Raw genomic sequence first — 18,256 nt, forward strand, 5'->3', positions numbered from 1 at the left:
AAGCCAGCCTTTGGGGAGCTAACTAAAACAAGCGTGTGCCTTTTGCAAACACATCTGAAGGAGGTACATGTGGACTCAAGTGTTCTGACAGTGACTATGTGAGAGAGACATGAAAGTACGTATTACTGCATTAAAGTGTATTTAATCATTAAATAGAGTTTGTAGAAGGATGTTGGAAGGTAGAGAAACATGTGAAACCATTGCAGATGTCAGGTGGCAGCAACGAAGTGTTATGTAGCATCTAAACAGGGCACATGGAGTCACTGAGGGAACTGTAAGATTAGAATTAGTCAAAAGGAAGATAGGTGGACAGTGAAAGCAGGTGACTGGAGGGCAAAAAGGTTGCAACAATAGATAACAATGCAGACAGGAGCATCAGAGAAAGAGCTTTAAAGCATGTATCTAAAAATATATGATTTCTTAACAAAACTTTCCTCGAAAGTTTTTCAAATCTTTTTTTTTTTTTTTATGGTAGGTGTATTATAAAACTAAGAGGCTAAAAAGAAAGCGCAATTTTATGTCAAAGATCTTTGTCTTATGAAGAAGAAATTAACTTAAATTAGTGGGAGAACATAACAAACTTTCGGATGGGTTACAGTTAATTTTTTCATAGTAGCTCCTGTGGTGCTATGTTTTCGATAGCGACCAAAGCAGTGTCGATAATTCCGGGATGTGTTAGTTACTGCTGAGCAGGGCTTACCCAGAGTCACGGCCTTTTCTGCTCCCCACCCCGCCAGCGAGCAGGCTGGGGGGCACAAGGCGCTGGGAGGGGACGCAGCCGGGGCAGCGGACCCCAGCTGACCAAAGGGACATCCCGCACCGTATGGCATCCCGCTCGGCAATAAAAGCTGGTCAGGAGGAGGAGGAAGGGCGGACTTACGGCATTTGTCTTCTCAAGCCACCGTTACATGTGACGGAGCCCTGCTTTCCTGGAAATGGCTGAACACCTGCCTGCTGATGGGAAGTGGGGAATGAATTCCTTATTTCGCTTTGCCTGTGCGTACGACTTGTGCTATCTCTGTTAAACTGCCTTCATCTCAAGCCATGAGTTTTCACGCTTTTACCCTTTGATTCTCTCCCTATCCCACTGGGGGGGGGAGTGAGCGAACAGCTGCGTGGGGCTGAGCTGTCCACTGGGGCTAAACCGCAACAACACAATTCAATTCACTTTGTGACAGCTATGAAACATGGAAGCTGTAGGTGGATAAGGCTCATCTATTTGTCAATTAGATGGTACCTGTATCTTCTTTTTAAACTAGGTTCCCTTTATCAATTCCTGTGATGAACACAGCAACACTCCGTATCGTCGTACCTTCTGCATACTGTCATATGCATTGCTTCACTGTTGGGAAATCTTAAGAATTTAAGTGTATTTATTTGCATTTATTGTTTCATTGTTCAATTCAGAAAGGTGTCAGTTGATACTTCACATGAGTGACAACGATCTGAATGTATGCAGATGCTTAAAAAATAACAGATCTAAATAACTGTGCCAGTCTATGGTAGGTCCTCTGTGTTTCATCGCTGGTGTCCTTTAGATCATATTTAAGTATCTTCCTGTCTAATATTTGGCACAGATGCAGAATATTTCTTCATGAAGGTTAAGATCATAAAATGAAGGACAAGACCATGATCTGAAGCGGTAAAAGTTACAATGCCTCATGGAATCACATCTCTAGGATTCTATTCTAGATTTTCCCCTACATGGTTCTCCATTTATCTCTGTATATGGAAAGGGAAACACCCAAAACACTGCAATAATACTAAAATCAGAAATATCCAGTTTATTCACGATGCTGATGAAATACATATCCATAACATCAGCTTCTTAAGAGATGCACGTAACAGTCTGGAAAAAGAAGAGTACTTAGCTGGTAGTGTTTACTTCCACTCATCAACACTTTAAAACTTTTGCTGTCCATCTACCTTTACAAAATGCGTTAGCTGCTATATCTTACAAATATATCTTTTCATACTGCAGACAAGAACATAAGAAAATTACCATACCAAGAAAGCAGTCAGGAACATTTTTGTGAAAAAGGAGGCAGCAAGTGCCAAGCAACATCTGATACATAAGTCTGATTCACAAAAGAATTACCTCAAGTGAGAAAAGGGACAGCTAATTTTGACCTAAAATTTAGTATACCTTATAAGCAATCAAATGCTTCAAAACAAATCAGGCACTTCACTACACTGTGAAACACAACTGCTTCCTGGGGAGTTTTTACTTCATAGACAAACAGAATCGCTTTTGACAGCGATAAAACCAATACAAAGAAGTTGGATTAGCAGGATTCCAAAGAAGGGATGGCAAATTAGTAGCTTAGAGAAATGTAATGATAGGGAAAATTTAAACTCATGCATTTAGTGGATATAAAAGAATTACTCTTCATGGAGAAGTTTCTATCAAATCCAGCATAAAAGGTAAAGCAGCTGAGGGAACGGGCGGGGGGTGGGGAGGGTGGGGGCAGGCAGTAAACTGCATCGGGAAGAAATAATTCAGACTAAATCAAATAATGTAAGCCAGAAGGAGAAAAAGATAACTGTAAATAAAAATACCTCTGCAATGACATTTAGAACAACAAAACATACATGAAAGAAATTCTAAAAGCTTGCTGACACAAAAGAAAATGGTCAAGAGACGGAAAAGTACAGACCAAAAAGTAAGTACTGTTTTACTTCATTTGAAATATACTAGAAAGAAAAAAAGAGAGAATTAGAATTCTGAAGACACATGTAAGACCAGATATTTATAGAATATCAAAAAATATATTGTTTAGAAAAAGATAATAAAAGACTCTTCAAGAAATACACTCAATAAAAACCTATTATTAAGTTATATTAAAAGGCAAATTTCACTTTGACTAGTTCCTCTATTTGCAACAATATAGTCACAAAAGTTGAAGCAAGAGTGGGTTCAATTAAACTAAATTTCATATTTCATTTTGGTTCACTGACTTTAGCAAATCTGCTGGATGGTTACGCTAACTGAAAACGTCCATTGTTCAGAAAGCAATAGGTAGACTGAATACAACTACCAAGAAAAGTAGCCCAACCTTAAAGACCCAACGGGTCAGTCCCATAAAAAGCTGACTAAAGTGATAGTTCAAAAATATTTTAGTCATGATTTCGAAGTACTGAAGTTTATAAAGGAGATACAACATGGTAATTCTCAAGAAGAGCTATTAAAGGTACAGGATGTGACTACAGTTAAAAACCCAGCATCTTGATACTAATTCTGGAATCCAGGTAAGTAAAAGCCCCCCAGCACAAGATCGTAGACTGGATTCCTATCTCACCGGCTGCCCACAATGGTAGGGGACTTTCTCTAAGCCAAATGAGACTCAAGTTCACCAGTTATGCCTTCTTTCCCTGGAGACTGTTGCTTTACCAATGTAAAAATCCTGCCGACCTTCCTCATCCCAGAAATTCGCTAATGTGATCAATAGAGGGGCAGTCAGTTTTAGAGTTGTGAGGCTGAAGCAGCACATTCAGATGAATGATTATTTATAAAGTGTATCTGCTTATTAAGTTTCATCTGGGCCACAAACAGGGCAGGCTTAAAAGACGACAATTAAAGCATGCTAAAGTTATCAACTGAGTGACCAACACGGCAAAGTAAAAAGGTAACGCATTTACCAAATTTTTGTATGTAAGAAGTAATGGATAGTATATCAGATCATCACGATGATATCTTTCTTCAACACATCGTTATGCTCAACGGACATAACATGATACGCCACAAACATACAGTGATGAGTGAGGATGTGGCACACTTCTAAACTCATGTTTTGGACAGATTCCAGTTTATCATTGTCTGATATGCATAGCCCTCTGAATGATCAAATACACACCCTAGACAAAAGGAACTGGATGAGAACTTCTAATAACTACAGCTTTGAAGATCAGATGCTTCTATCAACTCAGAAGTTGTTCTTCACACACTAAAGGCAAAAAAAAAAATTATATAACACAAGTTACTATCAGAATACACTTTAGGATTCCCTAGATGGTAGGACAACAGAACTAGAATTCAACCAGGAAGAAAACATTGCACAAAAAGTAACTGTAAGAACAGCTTGGTATCAGCTTTGCCTTTATTTTAAAAATTTTTTAAATACCAACCTCAAAAGAAAATTACAACTAAGGATATGATTGAAGAAATCAGCAGATTAATACTAAAAATAAAATAAAATCCTAAAGAAAGGAACATTTAGAGAAGTATAACTAAAATGTTTTAAAATAAACTGTGCTCTTTAGAAGGACAGGCAAGTGTTGTTACACTTTGAAATCTAAAAACATAACATCACTTGTACAAACATCTGCCTATTGCTCCCTACTTATTCCTCTGCCTTCAGTTCCAGTTGTGGCTTTGTTCTAACATACTGAAATATTGATTTTTTTTTTTTTTTTTTTTAAATCAAATCTCTTGATCTTCTCCTCATGTTGGAGTTCTCATTTAGAGTATTCTGTATGTTGTTCATTGGAAAGCTTCTTCAAATCGTTACATTGACAAATACCAATTACCTCAAAAGTTGCAGAGGAAAAAAAGTTAAGAATAAGGATTAGAGGAACATCTAGAATGTCGGTATATCGAGTAAGACCAGAAACAACAAACTCCACTTCCATATTAGAAAAATTACTACAAAAACTTAGGAAGCAAAACTGTTGACAACCTGACATTTACCTGCATTAGATAGACGATTTAAACATTAAGATACAAAACTGAACAAATTTAAGATAGGAGGTACACTAATTGATTGAGTATATTGTTTTACAGCAACTCAGTATTTAGCAAATTGAAACCCAAGTTTGAAATTGGTACCCACATCAAAAGAAAAAAAAAAAAGAAAAAAAAAAATCTATCAAGGATACAGAATTTATACTTAAAGACAAATGGAAGGAGAAGGTAACAATGCTGACAAACATCCTGACTGAAATTTGAAAAAAAAGCAAAAAGGGGTGAAATTTTCCGTGATACTCATATTAACAAGTACCTAGCTTAACCAGCTCAGTTTTCTGAATAAGGCAAAGAGCCAAAAAGTGAACAGAAAAGAGTCTGTTCATTTACTTATGATACAGACTTTTGGGAAGGTATTTGGAGATAGTAAAAGATAGTAATGTACTTGGTATTCTGCAGAACTGCAGTAATAGTCAGAAATGCAGAGACATTATCTGGAAAAAGCTTTACTTCTGCACTATAGAAACAAAGCTTACGTTTTGCACATAGATATCCAGGATAAAAGCAGTATTTTAGAAAGGAAAGAGCCATTTCTAGTATTTAAGCCTGAAAAACGTCAAAGGTTTCCCAAATACCTGTAACTACCTTAATACCTGCAAAAGTTGTTCATCGTTGAACACATGAAGAATGTTTTATGGGACAATGTTCTTTAATATGTTAGTAATTTTCCTATTGTCAATATATTAAACACCATATTACTACACAAATATAATCAGCCATTTTAGTGCTAACAGCTATTTTTATGCAGATACATGCCAACACCAACTGTCCTTTGAAAATGCCAACCTGTCACCTAAGAACACTCAGATTTGGGAGCTGAATGTAATGCAATAACAGAAAGAGAAAGAAAGCAACAGGCCTAAATCACTCACAAAACAAAAATATTTAAAAAAAGAAAGAAAGAAATAAAAGTATTTTAGCCCAGATGGCTGCCCATAGGGAACGACTCCCTTAGCTTCTATTCTGACAGTAATCCATTTCCCAGTACAGCATTTCCTGTGTTTTGACTAAATAGTTTTGATTCCAAGAGTAGCAACATTCTTAAGGAGTGCTTGGGTCAGTATATAAGGAGGTTTACTAACACACTGAGACTACTCATGCCTTTCATGTTAGATGGCTGTCTAAGTTTTTTCCCGAATCACAGCCATAAATAATACTTCCTTCTTCTGATAAATAGGAAATTACTCCCAGAAAAGCAATTTTCATTTAATGCCTAAAAATTTCATTTTGCTTCTGAATTTTATATTTTAAGTTACAAAAAACATAATTAAATAAACAGATATAATTTATAATAGGTTGTGATTTATAATTATAATACAAATATTTATACTCTAAGATAATAAAATCAAATATTGGTGTTAAAAATAAAATATTTTTATAATTATATAAATTAAATAAAAATATGTTATCGCATACAGCTATTAACTAGTGGAATTAGTGCTAATGGTAGCTTTTGCTTCATAAAGATATCAAAACCCAAACAAATTTAAAAACAAAAACAAAACAAAACAACAAAAAAACCCCAACCAACCAAACACAAAAACCCCCAACACACAAAAAAAAAAAAACCAAAACAAAACACCACACATAGAGACAAGGGTACCGATCTTGCACTAATAAATAATAAGAAGAAAAAGACAAAACATTTTGTACTGGGAGAGAACACTTAAAAATGCTGCTGTGTGCACAATCAGAACACTTACCATGTCAATTTTTTGTCTGAATCTTAAGGAGTTTTTTTCTGTATATTTACCTTATCTTTGATTTTGTCAGCTCTGGTTTCCAAAAGCTGAATTTTGCTTTGCTCCTGGCTGAATTTGCGGCCTCCTGCTCCTGAGGTTATAGCTTTCACTTGTCCTGCAGATGTTGCAATGCTAGTGGATAGTACAGATGTGCTGATACCAGATACTGCAGTGGTACTGTTCCCATTCAGTGATCCATTTATACCTTAAGATGACAGATTTATGAAGTGATACTTAAAAAAAAATTTGAAGTAGCACATACTTTCTTTGAGATATTCCAGTCACACTAACCTAGCTTCCATAAACACATAACAAGATACTAGACTGCTCACAGGTTACTCCTAACATATACTAAAAATTTGCCATCCAAGAGTCTTTCTGATTTGCTCATGGAGTTATTTTAATTAAAACATGCAGAGCACCCATGATTTAAAGGACAAACACACATTTAACGCTGTACAGAGAGGGGGGAAATAAAAAAAAAATAAAAAAAAAAAAAAAAAAATTCTGAAATGTTCCATTTTTAAGCCCAAACTATCCTTGAGTTTAGTCAGGGGCAGAAAAATAAGATTTTGAAGAAAGATGAAACAAAAATATACATTCCAGTAAATATCTCACAGAATAATCTGTTTACAATTTTGAAGTATCAATCAGCTCCAAAGAAAGCCACATGGAGCCCAAAATATTTGCAATGTGTAAAATGGGGGGGGGGGGGGGGGAGTTGTGGGAATGCTACTTGAAATAACATCCTCATTCAAGCTTGTTTACTTATCTGTCAAGAAGACTTTTGTTTTCTAAGAAAATACCCCTAACCACACAAACTTGCTACTCTGCAATACCAGGGCTACTATCAGATTGATTCTGAAACACACATCAGGTCCTAAAACCTACCAAAACTATTTAAAAAAAAACCCTTTGTTTGTACATCATAGAATCACAGAACAGAATATCCCAAGTTGGAAGGGATCCACAAGGATCATCAAGTCCAACTCCTGACTCTACACACACCAACTTAAAAGTTAAACCATAGATCTAAGAGCATCGTCCAAATGCTTCTTGAACACAGACAGGCTTGGGGCCATGACCACTTCCCTGGCGAGCTTGCTCACCCTCTCAGTGAACAACATTTTCCTAATATCCAATGTGAACTTCACCTGAGGCAGCTTTAAGCCATCTCCTCGCATCCTGTCACCAGACGCCAGAGAGAAGAGACCAGCACCCCGCTCCCCTTCCCGGGGAAGCCACAGACAGCAATGAGGTCACCCCTCAGCCTCCTCTCCTCTAAGCTGAACAAACCTAGTATCAAACATCAAACACATCTTACACCTTCAAAAGGCATGCAATACCACTATATAAAATACTGGTTTGAAATGCAAGAAAATGTTCTAATGTCACTGGGCTATTTTCAATGAGATCCTGTAGCCACGACCAGCCCTCCCTCCATGCCCCCCCAACAAATAACTACCTGATGCCTGCTTCTTATATGCAGAGGAACAGTATTCACTACAGAAGTACAAAGCCTCTAAATCAAACCACAAACTTTAAAAGAAAACTTCTCCCCTACAACTCAGTTCCAAACAAACTATCTAAGGAAAAAGAGGGGGAAAAAATATTAGCAGAAAGAGTATTTCATTATTGAAAGCCCATACTTGTATGTCTCATGCTTAGCTAATAGAACCAATTTTTACAGAACTGTTTAGGAATGGGAAGAACAATGAGAGGTAAAGCTCACATTCTACGTCTTTCTGCATGTGCAGATGTTCCAATAAGGCTATCGCCTTTACAACTTCAGCCATTACCTTTCTCTGTACTGCTCCGACTATTTTTTCCTGTAGCTCTTGAGTGGAATGAAGTAGAATCATGATTCTGTGACGGAGGTGCAAACAGCGGTGGAATTCCCAAGAGTGGTGGGAAAAAAGCTGCGCTGGGACGAGAGTGTGTGTCCGCTGTTCGCCACCATTCTGCACCACAAAGGAAATAAAAGCAAACTTCAGTTGTTCTAGTAATATATTTAAATATTTCTGTAAGCATGTTGCTGTGCATACCCTAGAGCAGATTTACTAAATCTGGGAGTAAGAAGGAAACGTAACATTTAGGAACATCTTAAATGACGTGAATTTCTTGCAGCAATTCTGGTCTTAAGTCATTAAAGCCATTCTGGTAAAGATTTCAATGCAGTTTTATTTAAACGCATTCTGAAAATAAATACTTAATAGAAAGCTATGTGACAGTGATCACCCCAAAATGAAACCGCTAGTCTTATAAACAAGATCAATATTCACAGGTCACTCTTGAACAATCATTATTACCTCAGCAGTCTTCCCACATCAGAACAATGAAACAGCACAACAGCCCTAAGTCACCTCTGCAATCTCAGTCTTGGCATACTCCAAGGCCTCCACCACAAAAACATACCTGAAGCAGTTCCCCCATGAAATGACCTATTTAACACAGGACTCTCTAGCTACTCTATAGTAACTCTATACCTACTCTAAGAAGTTTCTACCCTGGAATTTGACACTGGGTCAGAAAAAAGTAGTCTTTATTTTTTCTGTAACATCCATACTAAAATGGCTGTTTCACAACGAGAAGCAGGGCTACTCTGTGCTGCTTGTTACATACATTCAAGTGGTTGAGCAAGGAATAAAGATTTCTTATTTTAAAAACAATCTAATTCTCTTTTTGGTTTTGTTGCCATTTTAAACGTTCATCTTAAATGGTTATTGATTTTTGTATTGCAGGAAAATGAACTTCAAATGAGTTGATACGGTCCCTACAACTTTCAATTTTTAAAGTTCTTTACTATAGCAGCAACAGTTTAGAATATTTATGCAACCCTTATGCAAGCCTTTTCTGCAGATTCTTGAAACTCTGCAAGACAAAACTGAATTTTTTTTTTTTTTTTTTTTTAAAATAAGTCACTGCTAAGCCTAAACAGCCACATAAGAGGCAAATATCCAGTGCACTGCTCTTGTCATAGGTTTCTGTGCTTAAACAGGAGCCCAGAAACATTGTGCAGATTTACATAGGGGAATTCCTTAAAAGTATCAAGGTCTTCTTTTATAATAGCTGTTGCAGTAGCTACAGCATTTTGTAACACATTTATTAGTCAGCAACTGGAAAAAAAACACAAAGCATAATTAAAGCAGAATCTTTCAAACCCCTCTAAAGGGAAAGACACTTTTGAAAGAAGATTTTATGTTAAAAATTATATATGTGAGAGAGAAAATGTGTGTGTGGAGGGAAAAAAAAATGCAGTAATATTTTGTCAGGAAAGAAAAATCTCTTCCAAACTTCTGTTAAAACTAACTTGCCCCACCCACCACCAATCAAAACAGAAACGATATCACATTACAAGAAGCAGAAGAATCAGAAACATGACACATAAATGCCATTGTGACAAGGGCTAGAAACATAGGTTTGGTCTACATAAACCCTAAATCTAAGAAGCAAGTGCACATAAAATAATTGAAGTCGTAGAAGAGATGGTTATCTCTTGGCCAGGTCCTATAGTGGCCATAAGACTCTGCGAAGGCGTTTAAAGGGCAGCAATGGTAAATGTTTTGATACAGTTGACTCACACAAAAAAGTTGTTAAAATACAGTGCTTTTAAAATTTTTTTTCAAACTTAAATATCAGATTTGTGAGTACGCTTTCCAGTCTTATAGTTAAAACTTTATTATCTAACACTAAACACTAGAAACACTGGAAGGCACAATCTGCACAAGTAGCAGCATGGACTAGGTGGCGAGCACATCTCTTCTGACTTCTGTGATTTACTGATTTTCCTCTTCCTGAAAATTATTTCTTTACGGCTTAAGTGCAATTATCATTTCTTTTTTGAACCTTGAAACATAGATTAAGTTGTGGCATACATTCAGGATAGAAAGAGGTTTGCATAATATCCTTGCGAACAGCTGAGAAAGAGCAAAATCTGTGGTTTGGCCCACTGCTATGCTTCATTTCTTAAAATAAAGATATCAAGTTTTGTACACTACGAGGACGAAAACTGAGCCTAAGTATAGAACGTCTGCTATTTTACACACATACATTACCAGTGTGATTAAAAGAATTAAACCATGTAGTAGAGCAGGATTTAGTCTAATGCATTTTAAGACCGTTATTTCATATTGCTATACAACACATTAAGAAGGTAAAGAAAGTAAGAAATAGCTACATAAGTATATGGAAGTTACATACAGTAATTAAGACTTAATGAACACATAAATGAAGTTTGAACAATGCTAATAAACAGATTTTAACCTGTCAGTGTCAACAGACACTGAAATTGTACGAATATACATCACAGTGAGTTTAAAATATTATAAATGAAAGATTCTAATTGCTAAAAAGACACAAAATATGGCTAGAACACCAGTGATGAAAACAGAAGACTGGACACTCTAAAGCAACAATTCCAAAATTTTCATCATGGTATGATAAGCAGGCTGTAATTGATCTGCAAAAACTTCACATTATTCTATTAACTTAATTCTCGAATTTGAGCGTAGTGATACATAGTAGTTTTGTATGCATTCTGAGTAGTCCCACAAAGTTACTGATTCATTGCCTTGCAATGTACTAACCAAGAAATTTAAAAAATAGTACACATGCAGACAAATTGCTACTAAATTAAGGACAAAGGTGCCATTCAAAGGCTTAAGCAAGATTATAACAACTACATAAAGCTGGACTGCTTAAGATGATAACACAATAAATAGCTTGGAAGTTAAGATCTATGGAAAATACTGCCCTTCAATGAGACAGCAAAACCAAAATTATTAATTTTTTTCCCCCTACACTTATTTACCCAGATACATAAATGTAAAAACCCCATCTTTACAGACATGAGTGTCTCAATTTTTAGTTAAAACTTTTAAGAACACCACAGAAGGTCAGAAAGTTGTTTAAGGTCAGGTGCAGAGTTCTTTCACTCCTACTTCAGCAAAAATAAAATTTTCTCAATGAGGAAAGTTTCTCTTGCAAAATGGAACAAAGTCAGTGGAAGCTATGAACAAATACTATCCCTTATAGCAAAGCTTAAAACGAGTACTCGTTAACTCTGCTGCACTAACACACGTTAGATGGCTGTGATAACTGAATGAATCTTTACATACAATTAAAAAAAAAATCCACTGAATGAGACATTACAAATGAATCAGTATTCACTGCTTTTTGAAGTATTTTACCCCTCCTTACTTCACATCTACATGCATTTATTTCGGATGCTTTTGCTTTGTGTAAGTATGTCTATAGTACCTCATTATCCTCCCAATAACAAAAGTTTTGCTTTAACTCCTCTGGCATTAATAACTAAAACAAAATTCTGTCATTTATATCAAAGCAAAATTTTAAAAATACTAAAAGATCTCTTTGCAATATTTGCCGTAGGTTTTTGCCGGTACCTAATCCTACACTCCTAAAGCTCTACTGGTGGTGGAATCCCACAATCCTAAATTCTACTGGGTATTGCGGGAGGGGGTGGGGTGGGGGGGGGGGCTGGGGGGGTGGGGGGGTGGGGGATTGGACATGCAGGGCCTGGCCAGCGAAGAAAAGGGAAGGTATCTTCAAGAGACTCGCTTCCTGGCAGGAATATCTTTTCTTCAAACTACAGAAGAAGTGAATGAAGAAGCATCTTGACTTACTGCGGGCTTTGGAGAATATATTACAGTATTTCATAGAATCATAGAATCGTTAAGGTTGGAAAAGACCCATAAGATCATCGAGTCCAACCGTTAACCCAGCACTGCCAAGTCTACCACTAAACCATGTCCCTAAGCACCACATCGCCCCATCCTTTAAATCCCTCCAGGGATGGAGACTCAACCACTTCCCTGGGCAGCCTGTTCCAATGCTTGACCACCCTTTCAGTGAAGAAGTTTTTCCTAATATCTAACCTAAACCTCCCCTGGCGCAGCTTGAGGCCGTTTCCTCTCGTCCTAAAGTTAATTTACTTTAGAAAGCTTTGGTCTCAGATGTAAGATTTACAGGGCATGCAAGACTGGAAAACACTAGCTGAGAAACTGACATCTTACGGTGGAAGTCAAATGCATCCATTTGTATTCATCTCTCTTGTGTGGTATGTTGGTATTTTAAAGGATGGGAGACTACTGACTTTTACAAGATGCCACCAAAATTTACGAATAAAATCAAGGAAGAAACAGGATCATGCTGGCCAATCCTATTACAGACAAATGATATGTCTGTAATAGCACTTTCAAGAATTGTGGTTATGCAATCAACACACCCATGTAATGAAGAAGGATTTGCCTCGTGATGGAAAGAATAAAAAAGATCAAGCACTGCTTTACAAAGTCTGCCTCGTGGATAAGGACAGTTAACTCTCTTCTTTAGTTTAATATTCCTTGCAACAACGTTTACATGGAAAAAGTGCTAGCTGGGGATGTGCCGGTAAGGCTGTGGGTATACCAAGTGTTCCTAAGCTACCAAACTCTGAATACCCTGGACTGGCTGTGTGTGGCCCAAAGACTGGGTGGCTGACCACTGGGAAGGCGCTCGATACACAGGATAGGTTACACGGCTGATCCCCAGCTGTTCCGAATGTATGTCCTGAGGGGAAAAAACAGCACTTGAAATTGCACTATCCAAACAGATGCTGTGAAGGCTTAAAAAAATTTTACTAAAAAGTTTTTATATTTTAAAAGCTATTGTTAAGTTCTTCTTCTAGTATTGGCATCCTATTTCCACAGCACAGAAAATATCTGAAAACATGAGCAATTCTAACAAAAGGTTTGTAAGGAAAAATGAAAAAAGGTATTATAATTGCCATGGCAATTTCTGTTAGCAGAGGAAAAGAGTGCATCCCTTTAACATACTGGGATCACAAACAGAGGAATATCCTTTTATAAGCAGAACTGTTTGATGTATCTGTCCTTAATACACATGAAATAACACATTTCAGAGATCAACAGGGGCCTACAAAACACACAATGCACAAACTAATAATGAAATACACAAAATAATGAAGATTTTGTAAATTTTAAAATAGAACTCAAAACCCCAATAACTTCAGTCATTTTTGAGAGCTAAAATGAAATGTATGTAAGCTAGTTTTAGAAAACAATTTGAAGAAAATTCTATTGATCATTATCAAATTATCCATTTGTAGGCACTTCTACATTCAGTCCTTAACGGTATCAAAAGTACAAAATAGAATTTCTAGGGAAGCCATTAGCTTCTCCTTTAGAAGTTGTGAAAGTGCTATTATATTGCTTAAACATTGTATTTCATCTTTTTAGCTATGGTCCTAGATGAACTACATTGAATTAAACATGGCTCAATTTCTGAAGATGATCCTAAAAACAAAACCAAAAACAAAATCTGTTTTAAATGGCAGATATACATTACTCCTAAATCTTTTTCCACCACAGTTAGTTCTAATCTTACACTATTGATATTTTCAAAGCTCACAACTTCATTTAAAACTCCTAGAATACTAATTTCCAATCAAACTAATTTTCTGATCAAACAAGAGGAAGAGTTACAATGCTTTGTCTGACTTCTGTCAACAGTCATGTGAAGTGACTTCACCAAGTCAAGCTTGGATATGTTACAGCTGTTTGCATCCTCCATTTTGGTAAGACTCTTCTCCTTTTCTTGACTGCTGTAAAGCTTTGACTTAAAGCCAAATACTTTATTTTCAAAAACCTACTTTACAGTAGGATATCTTTCATATAGCTGGACTTCAACAATAGCATCCAAAAAGTAAAGGCACTATAAGAAAGACGTTTTTTTAAACAACTCTCATAATTCTTTTTTTTTTTCCCCCCTTCCTTTTTTCTTTTTAAATTAACAGGGTTACCTAATCCAAAAAACAACAGTCTACAGAAAAGGTCTTCAATCTCTGGCTTTAACAAAGAGAAGAACGAAAAATAAGTCTGGTGTCTACAAACTTAGCAGTCTGTGGTATGCATTTCCCTTTAGAAAAGATTATGGCCTTTTAAAAAAATATATTGTGTGCTACCTAGGCCATTGTGTCCAGAAAAGAGAAGCCATCAATTTTTAAATATGCATTTAGAAACACAGAAGAAATAAAACATAAAGGAAAAATGGAAGCAAAGTCTTGTACCAATAAACTGAACTGTAGTAACATTTTTCCTCTTTCTTACTTGATGAAAACATCAACAGTCTGTCCGGCAATTAATTCTACTATTTCCTTAATTTTCCTATATTAGTGTTTGCTCTTCAAGTTACTAACTTACTGCAAACACGCTCTGCATAGCAAAATTTCATATTAAACTGCACTCCTTCACATTCTTGACTTACTTCAAATAGGTTAAATATTTTTGAGCACAGCTTTCGAAATTCTACCAACCACTCCACAGATAAATTATTGAGAGCATTACTCCAAAGGGCAACACGCATTTCAACAATGCTGGTCTCTTAGTAACAAGGAACGATAACTGTGAATGCCTTTGTTAATATTAATGAACTTCACGGTGCAATATAAGGTTTTCAAAAGAGCTAAAAAGGAACAAATACTTAAATAATGCCTTAAAATACAAAGCATCAATGCACCACCCGGCACAAATACAAAAATAACGTAGTATCTCTAACAAGGGTAAGGGCATTCCAACATACACAGCAAATCTAGAGAACTGCTTAGGGTGACAGAAATTACTGTGTATTTTCCTCCTTGCTGTGTTGTTCTTTAATCATTACAGTGCTAGCAAAGTTTGCCTTCTACATGCCTCCCAACACCAGTAAGTCTTCCAAACTCCTTGTATGCATGATTCCAAACTACTTGTATGCTCGATTTCATAGTACTGGTGAACATCCCTCAGTGAAAAAGCTGGAAAGCATGGAAAAGGCTGGAAATGGTTTATATACACATAAGTAACAATCATCCACTCTATTCATTGGTTTAAAAAACAAAAACCCTCGTCTGAATAGAGAAACATCAAAAATATCTGTTAATTTAAATGAAGAGCAAAGCACTGGCTATCTCATTAAAGCACTTCAAAAAAACAAAAAAAATTAGCATTTTAATAATCTCTCACAGAAGCAAGTACACAGGTAACAAACATGAATGCAATTGCAAGGACTCCATCTTTAACTTTCCTTCATAAATCATAGGTTAAAAGAAGCAAGTCTTGGACTAATTTTCTAAAAAAAGGAAATTTTCAAAAGGGGTTGACAAAACTGCACCCTCCTGAGAAAATTCATACATAATTTAGGCACAAACACTGCAGATTAACAACTCTGAGGAGTCAGAATACAAGGAACGTACACAGAGCACTGACCTATTAAACCATATTTTAAAAAGTATCAATCACATGGTAGCTCTCCATATAAGAACTACTAGGTGCTTGATATGGTTTTACATGGAATTATTTAGGTGCTCAAATACAATGGTCTCCTTTAATCTCTAACATTCAAAGAGCAATACATTGAAATTGTTTTTGTTTCAATGTTGTTTCCACCAAGTCCTTACAAATCAAGGTAAAATTCTATGTCCAAACAATACTCAAAATCATTCACTCATCTGTGTAGTCCTTACAGCAAATATTAGATGAGACAGAATTTTAAAACATGGAAGTACTTGAGTTATGCCTATCAAAGTACTTTCTCCCACGCCATCCTTTTTTCCTCCGTATTTTTGCTTTTATGTTCTTTAATAACATTGAAAAATAGACCTATTTTATTTTTTACATCTGGCATATTATTCTCATTGTCTTGTCCCTAAAAAACAGAGTTTAGCCAGTGCCTGGACCCCACTGCACTGTGCAATCTGAACACTGAGAAAGAAATCAGCTTCTGGCCTATAAAGGTAATACTATGAAACGGGAAGTCTAAACAAGGCTGGTATCATAATTAAAGAATTATCGATAATAATGAAATCAGAAACTGCTTCTTAATGGTACATATATAAGACACTAAAATTAAGATGTACTGACCACCTTAACATCGATTTCCAAAAACTGAGAACTTGTGATGTAGATTGTATGACACTATGGGTACTCTGTTAGTATCAGAACAGGCAATTGTACTCTACTATTGTTCACATCCTTGTACTTAAACTAAGGATCTGCATTACTTCAACTATTACCATCACATTCTCCCTCAACATTTGAAATTGTTATACATTCCATAAACTGTAAATAACCACTTTGTTTTTACATATCCATTTCAATGTTGCTATTGTCACTTAGCATTCAGAATCCTTAAAACCTCCAGAAGTCAATAAATACCTACAAGCCTCAGATGAAAATTGTGACAAAACCAAGGACTATGAAAAACACTTTCCACAAAAGAAATTTGTTTATGCAGTGTTACATTTTAGGCAATAAGTATGATCTGTCTCAACATTTATTTCAGCAGCCACAATGTCGCTTTTATATAAAGACTGAGACACAAAAAATGTAGCTGGTGTTAAAAAAACCAAACAACTTTGTTATTGTAAATTGAAAAAATCAAGTGGAAAATTACAGACTTTTCCAATTAAAACTATCCTGTGACTTTGTGCATTTATGTCCACAATTTTAAAATTCTTCTGGGTCTCATTTAAGGAGAAATAGTGGACTCCAAAAAGACTGAAGATTTTTGCTTTGATAGAAGCAGCTTCTGGTTTGGAAAAAACTTTTTTTTTTCTTTTTCTTTTCAATTTTTCCTTTTATAAAAAGTTAATAGAACTTCCTTTTTCTTAAAAATTGAAAATAAAGAACGCTTCAGGTCTGATAATGTCAAAACAGTAAGACTTGATTGTTCAGCTTTGAACAGTTTCACATGCTGATATTATTGCCCCTCATAAAGACAGAACACTGAATTATGATATCATTTACTCATGTGAGAAAAGACCGTTGATTTATATTTTTCCAAAGTTGCTAACATTCTCATGAGGATGAATTTAAACCTCTTTCCAGAGTCAATTTTCTTTTCCAATTCGCCTTCTTATTTTCAGCAATGGGTGAATAAGAAGAAAACAAGTGAAGTATCTGTTTACTTGACTGGAAAGCTTCAATTATTCAGGAACTAGTGCTGTATTAACCAATTAAACTAACAGTATGTGATATATTCCATAATGGTTTCACACAGGTGCTTTGTCTATTTGACCTGGGAATATGCCAGAATAATTTATTTGTAGTGTAATCTCGCTGGCAAAGCATAAAGACTCTCAGTCCTAACTCACCATGCATCGTGAGGACCTGACAGGGTATGCAATCAAGTTTATTGCGGAGACTACTTAATAGACTATTGATTGCTGCAAAGAAAATAAATAGATGAATTGGAATAAAAAGAACCTCTCTAATCTAATGCATAGATTGAGATGCCTTTACCTTCTCTTAGCAAGAATAATTGTTCATTCTAAAACAATTATTTTATTAGATGCTAGAGAAATGCATTTTTAAATGTGAAGATAATTAATTATCAGATTGAGACTGACTGACATTGTCATCTTTTTTTTTTTTTTTTTTTTTAAATATCACAGAAGTGAATAACACCTCAGTTTAGGAACAGGCTAGTATACTAGTCTATCTTGACTACAGAATATCTTGTAAATTCAAGAAAGTTTTATAGTATCAGGGCAGAAGAGTTTTTCAGTTTGGAGAATACATGCTTGCTCACTCTACTGCAAGAACCAAGTTTGTTTGAAAGCAGTGGATTACCATGAATTTAAGCTGAAAAACTTCCTATTTACTGTATATCTTATAAGAATCAGTAGTACTCAGGCTAACAAAAAGAATGTATATAATCTGTTCTCCAAAGTGAAGAAAGAAACAGCAGGGAAGAGTTATTTACCATTTCTTGTTCT

General features: G+C 35.7%; 1 protein-coding gene across 1 annotated transcript in view; it reads right to left on the minus strand.

Moving 5' to 3' along the window:
• The window catches only part of BAZ2B (bromodomain adjacent to zinc finger domain 2B), a 117,324-nt gene that overhangs the window by 61,466 nt on the left and 37,602 nt on the right, over positions 1-18,256 (minus strand). Inside the window, exons 3-4 of the mRNA XM_082314673.1 lie at positions 8,283-8,444; positions 6,495-6,688 (exon numbers count right to left, since the gene is read on the minus strand). Of these exons, the coding sequence (XP_082170799.1) occupies positions 6,495-6,688; positions 8,283-8,444 (356 nt within the window). The remainder of the gene's footprint in view (positions 1-6,494; positions 6,689-8,282; positions 8,445-18,256) is intronic.

The sequence above is a fragment of the Platalea leucorodia genome, assembly GCF_965183815.1.
Source record: "Platalea leucorodia genome assembly, chromosome: 5".
NCBI lineage: Eukaryota > Metazoa > Chordata > Aves > Pelecaniformes > Threskiornithidae > Platalea > Platalea leucorodia.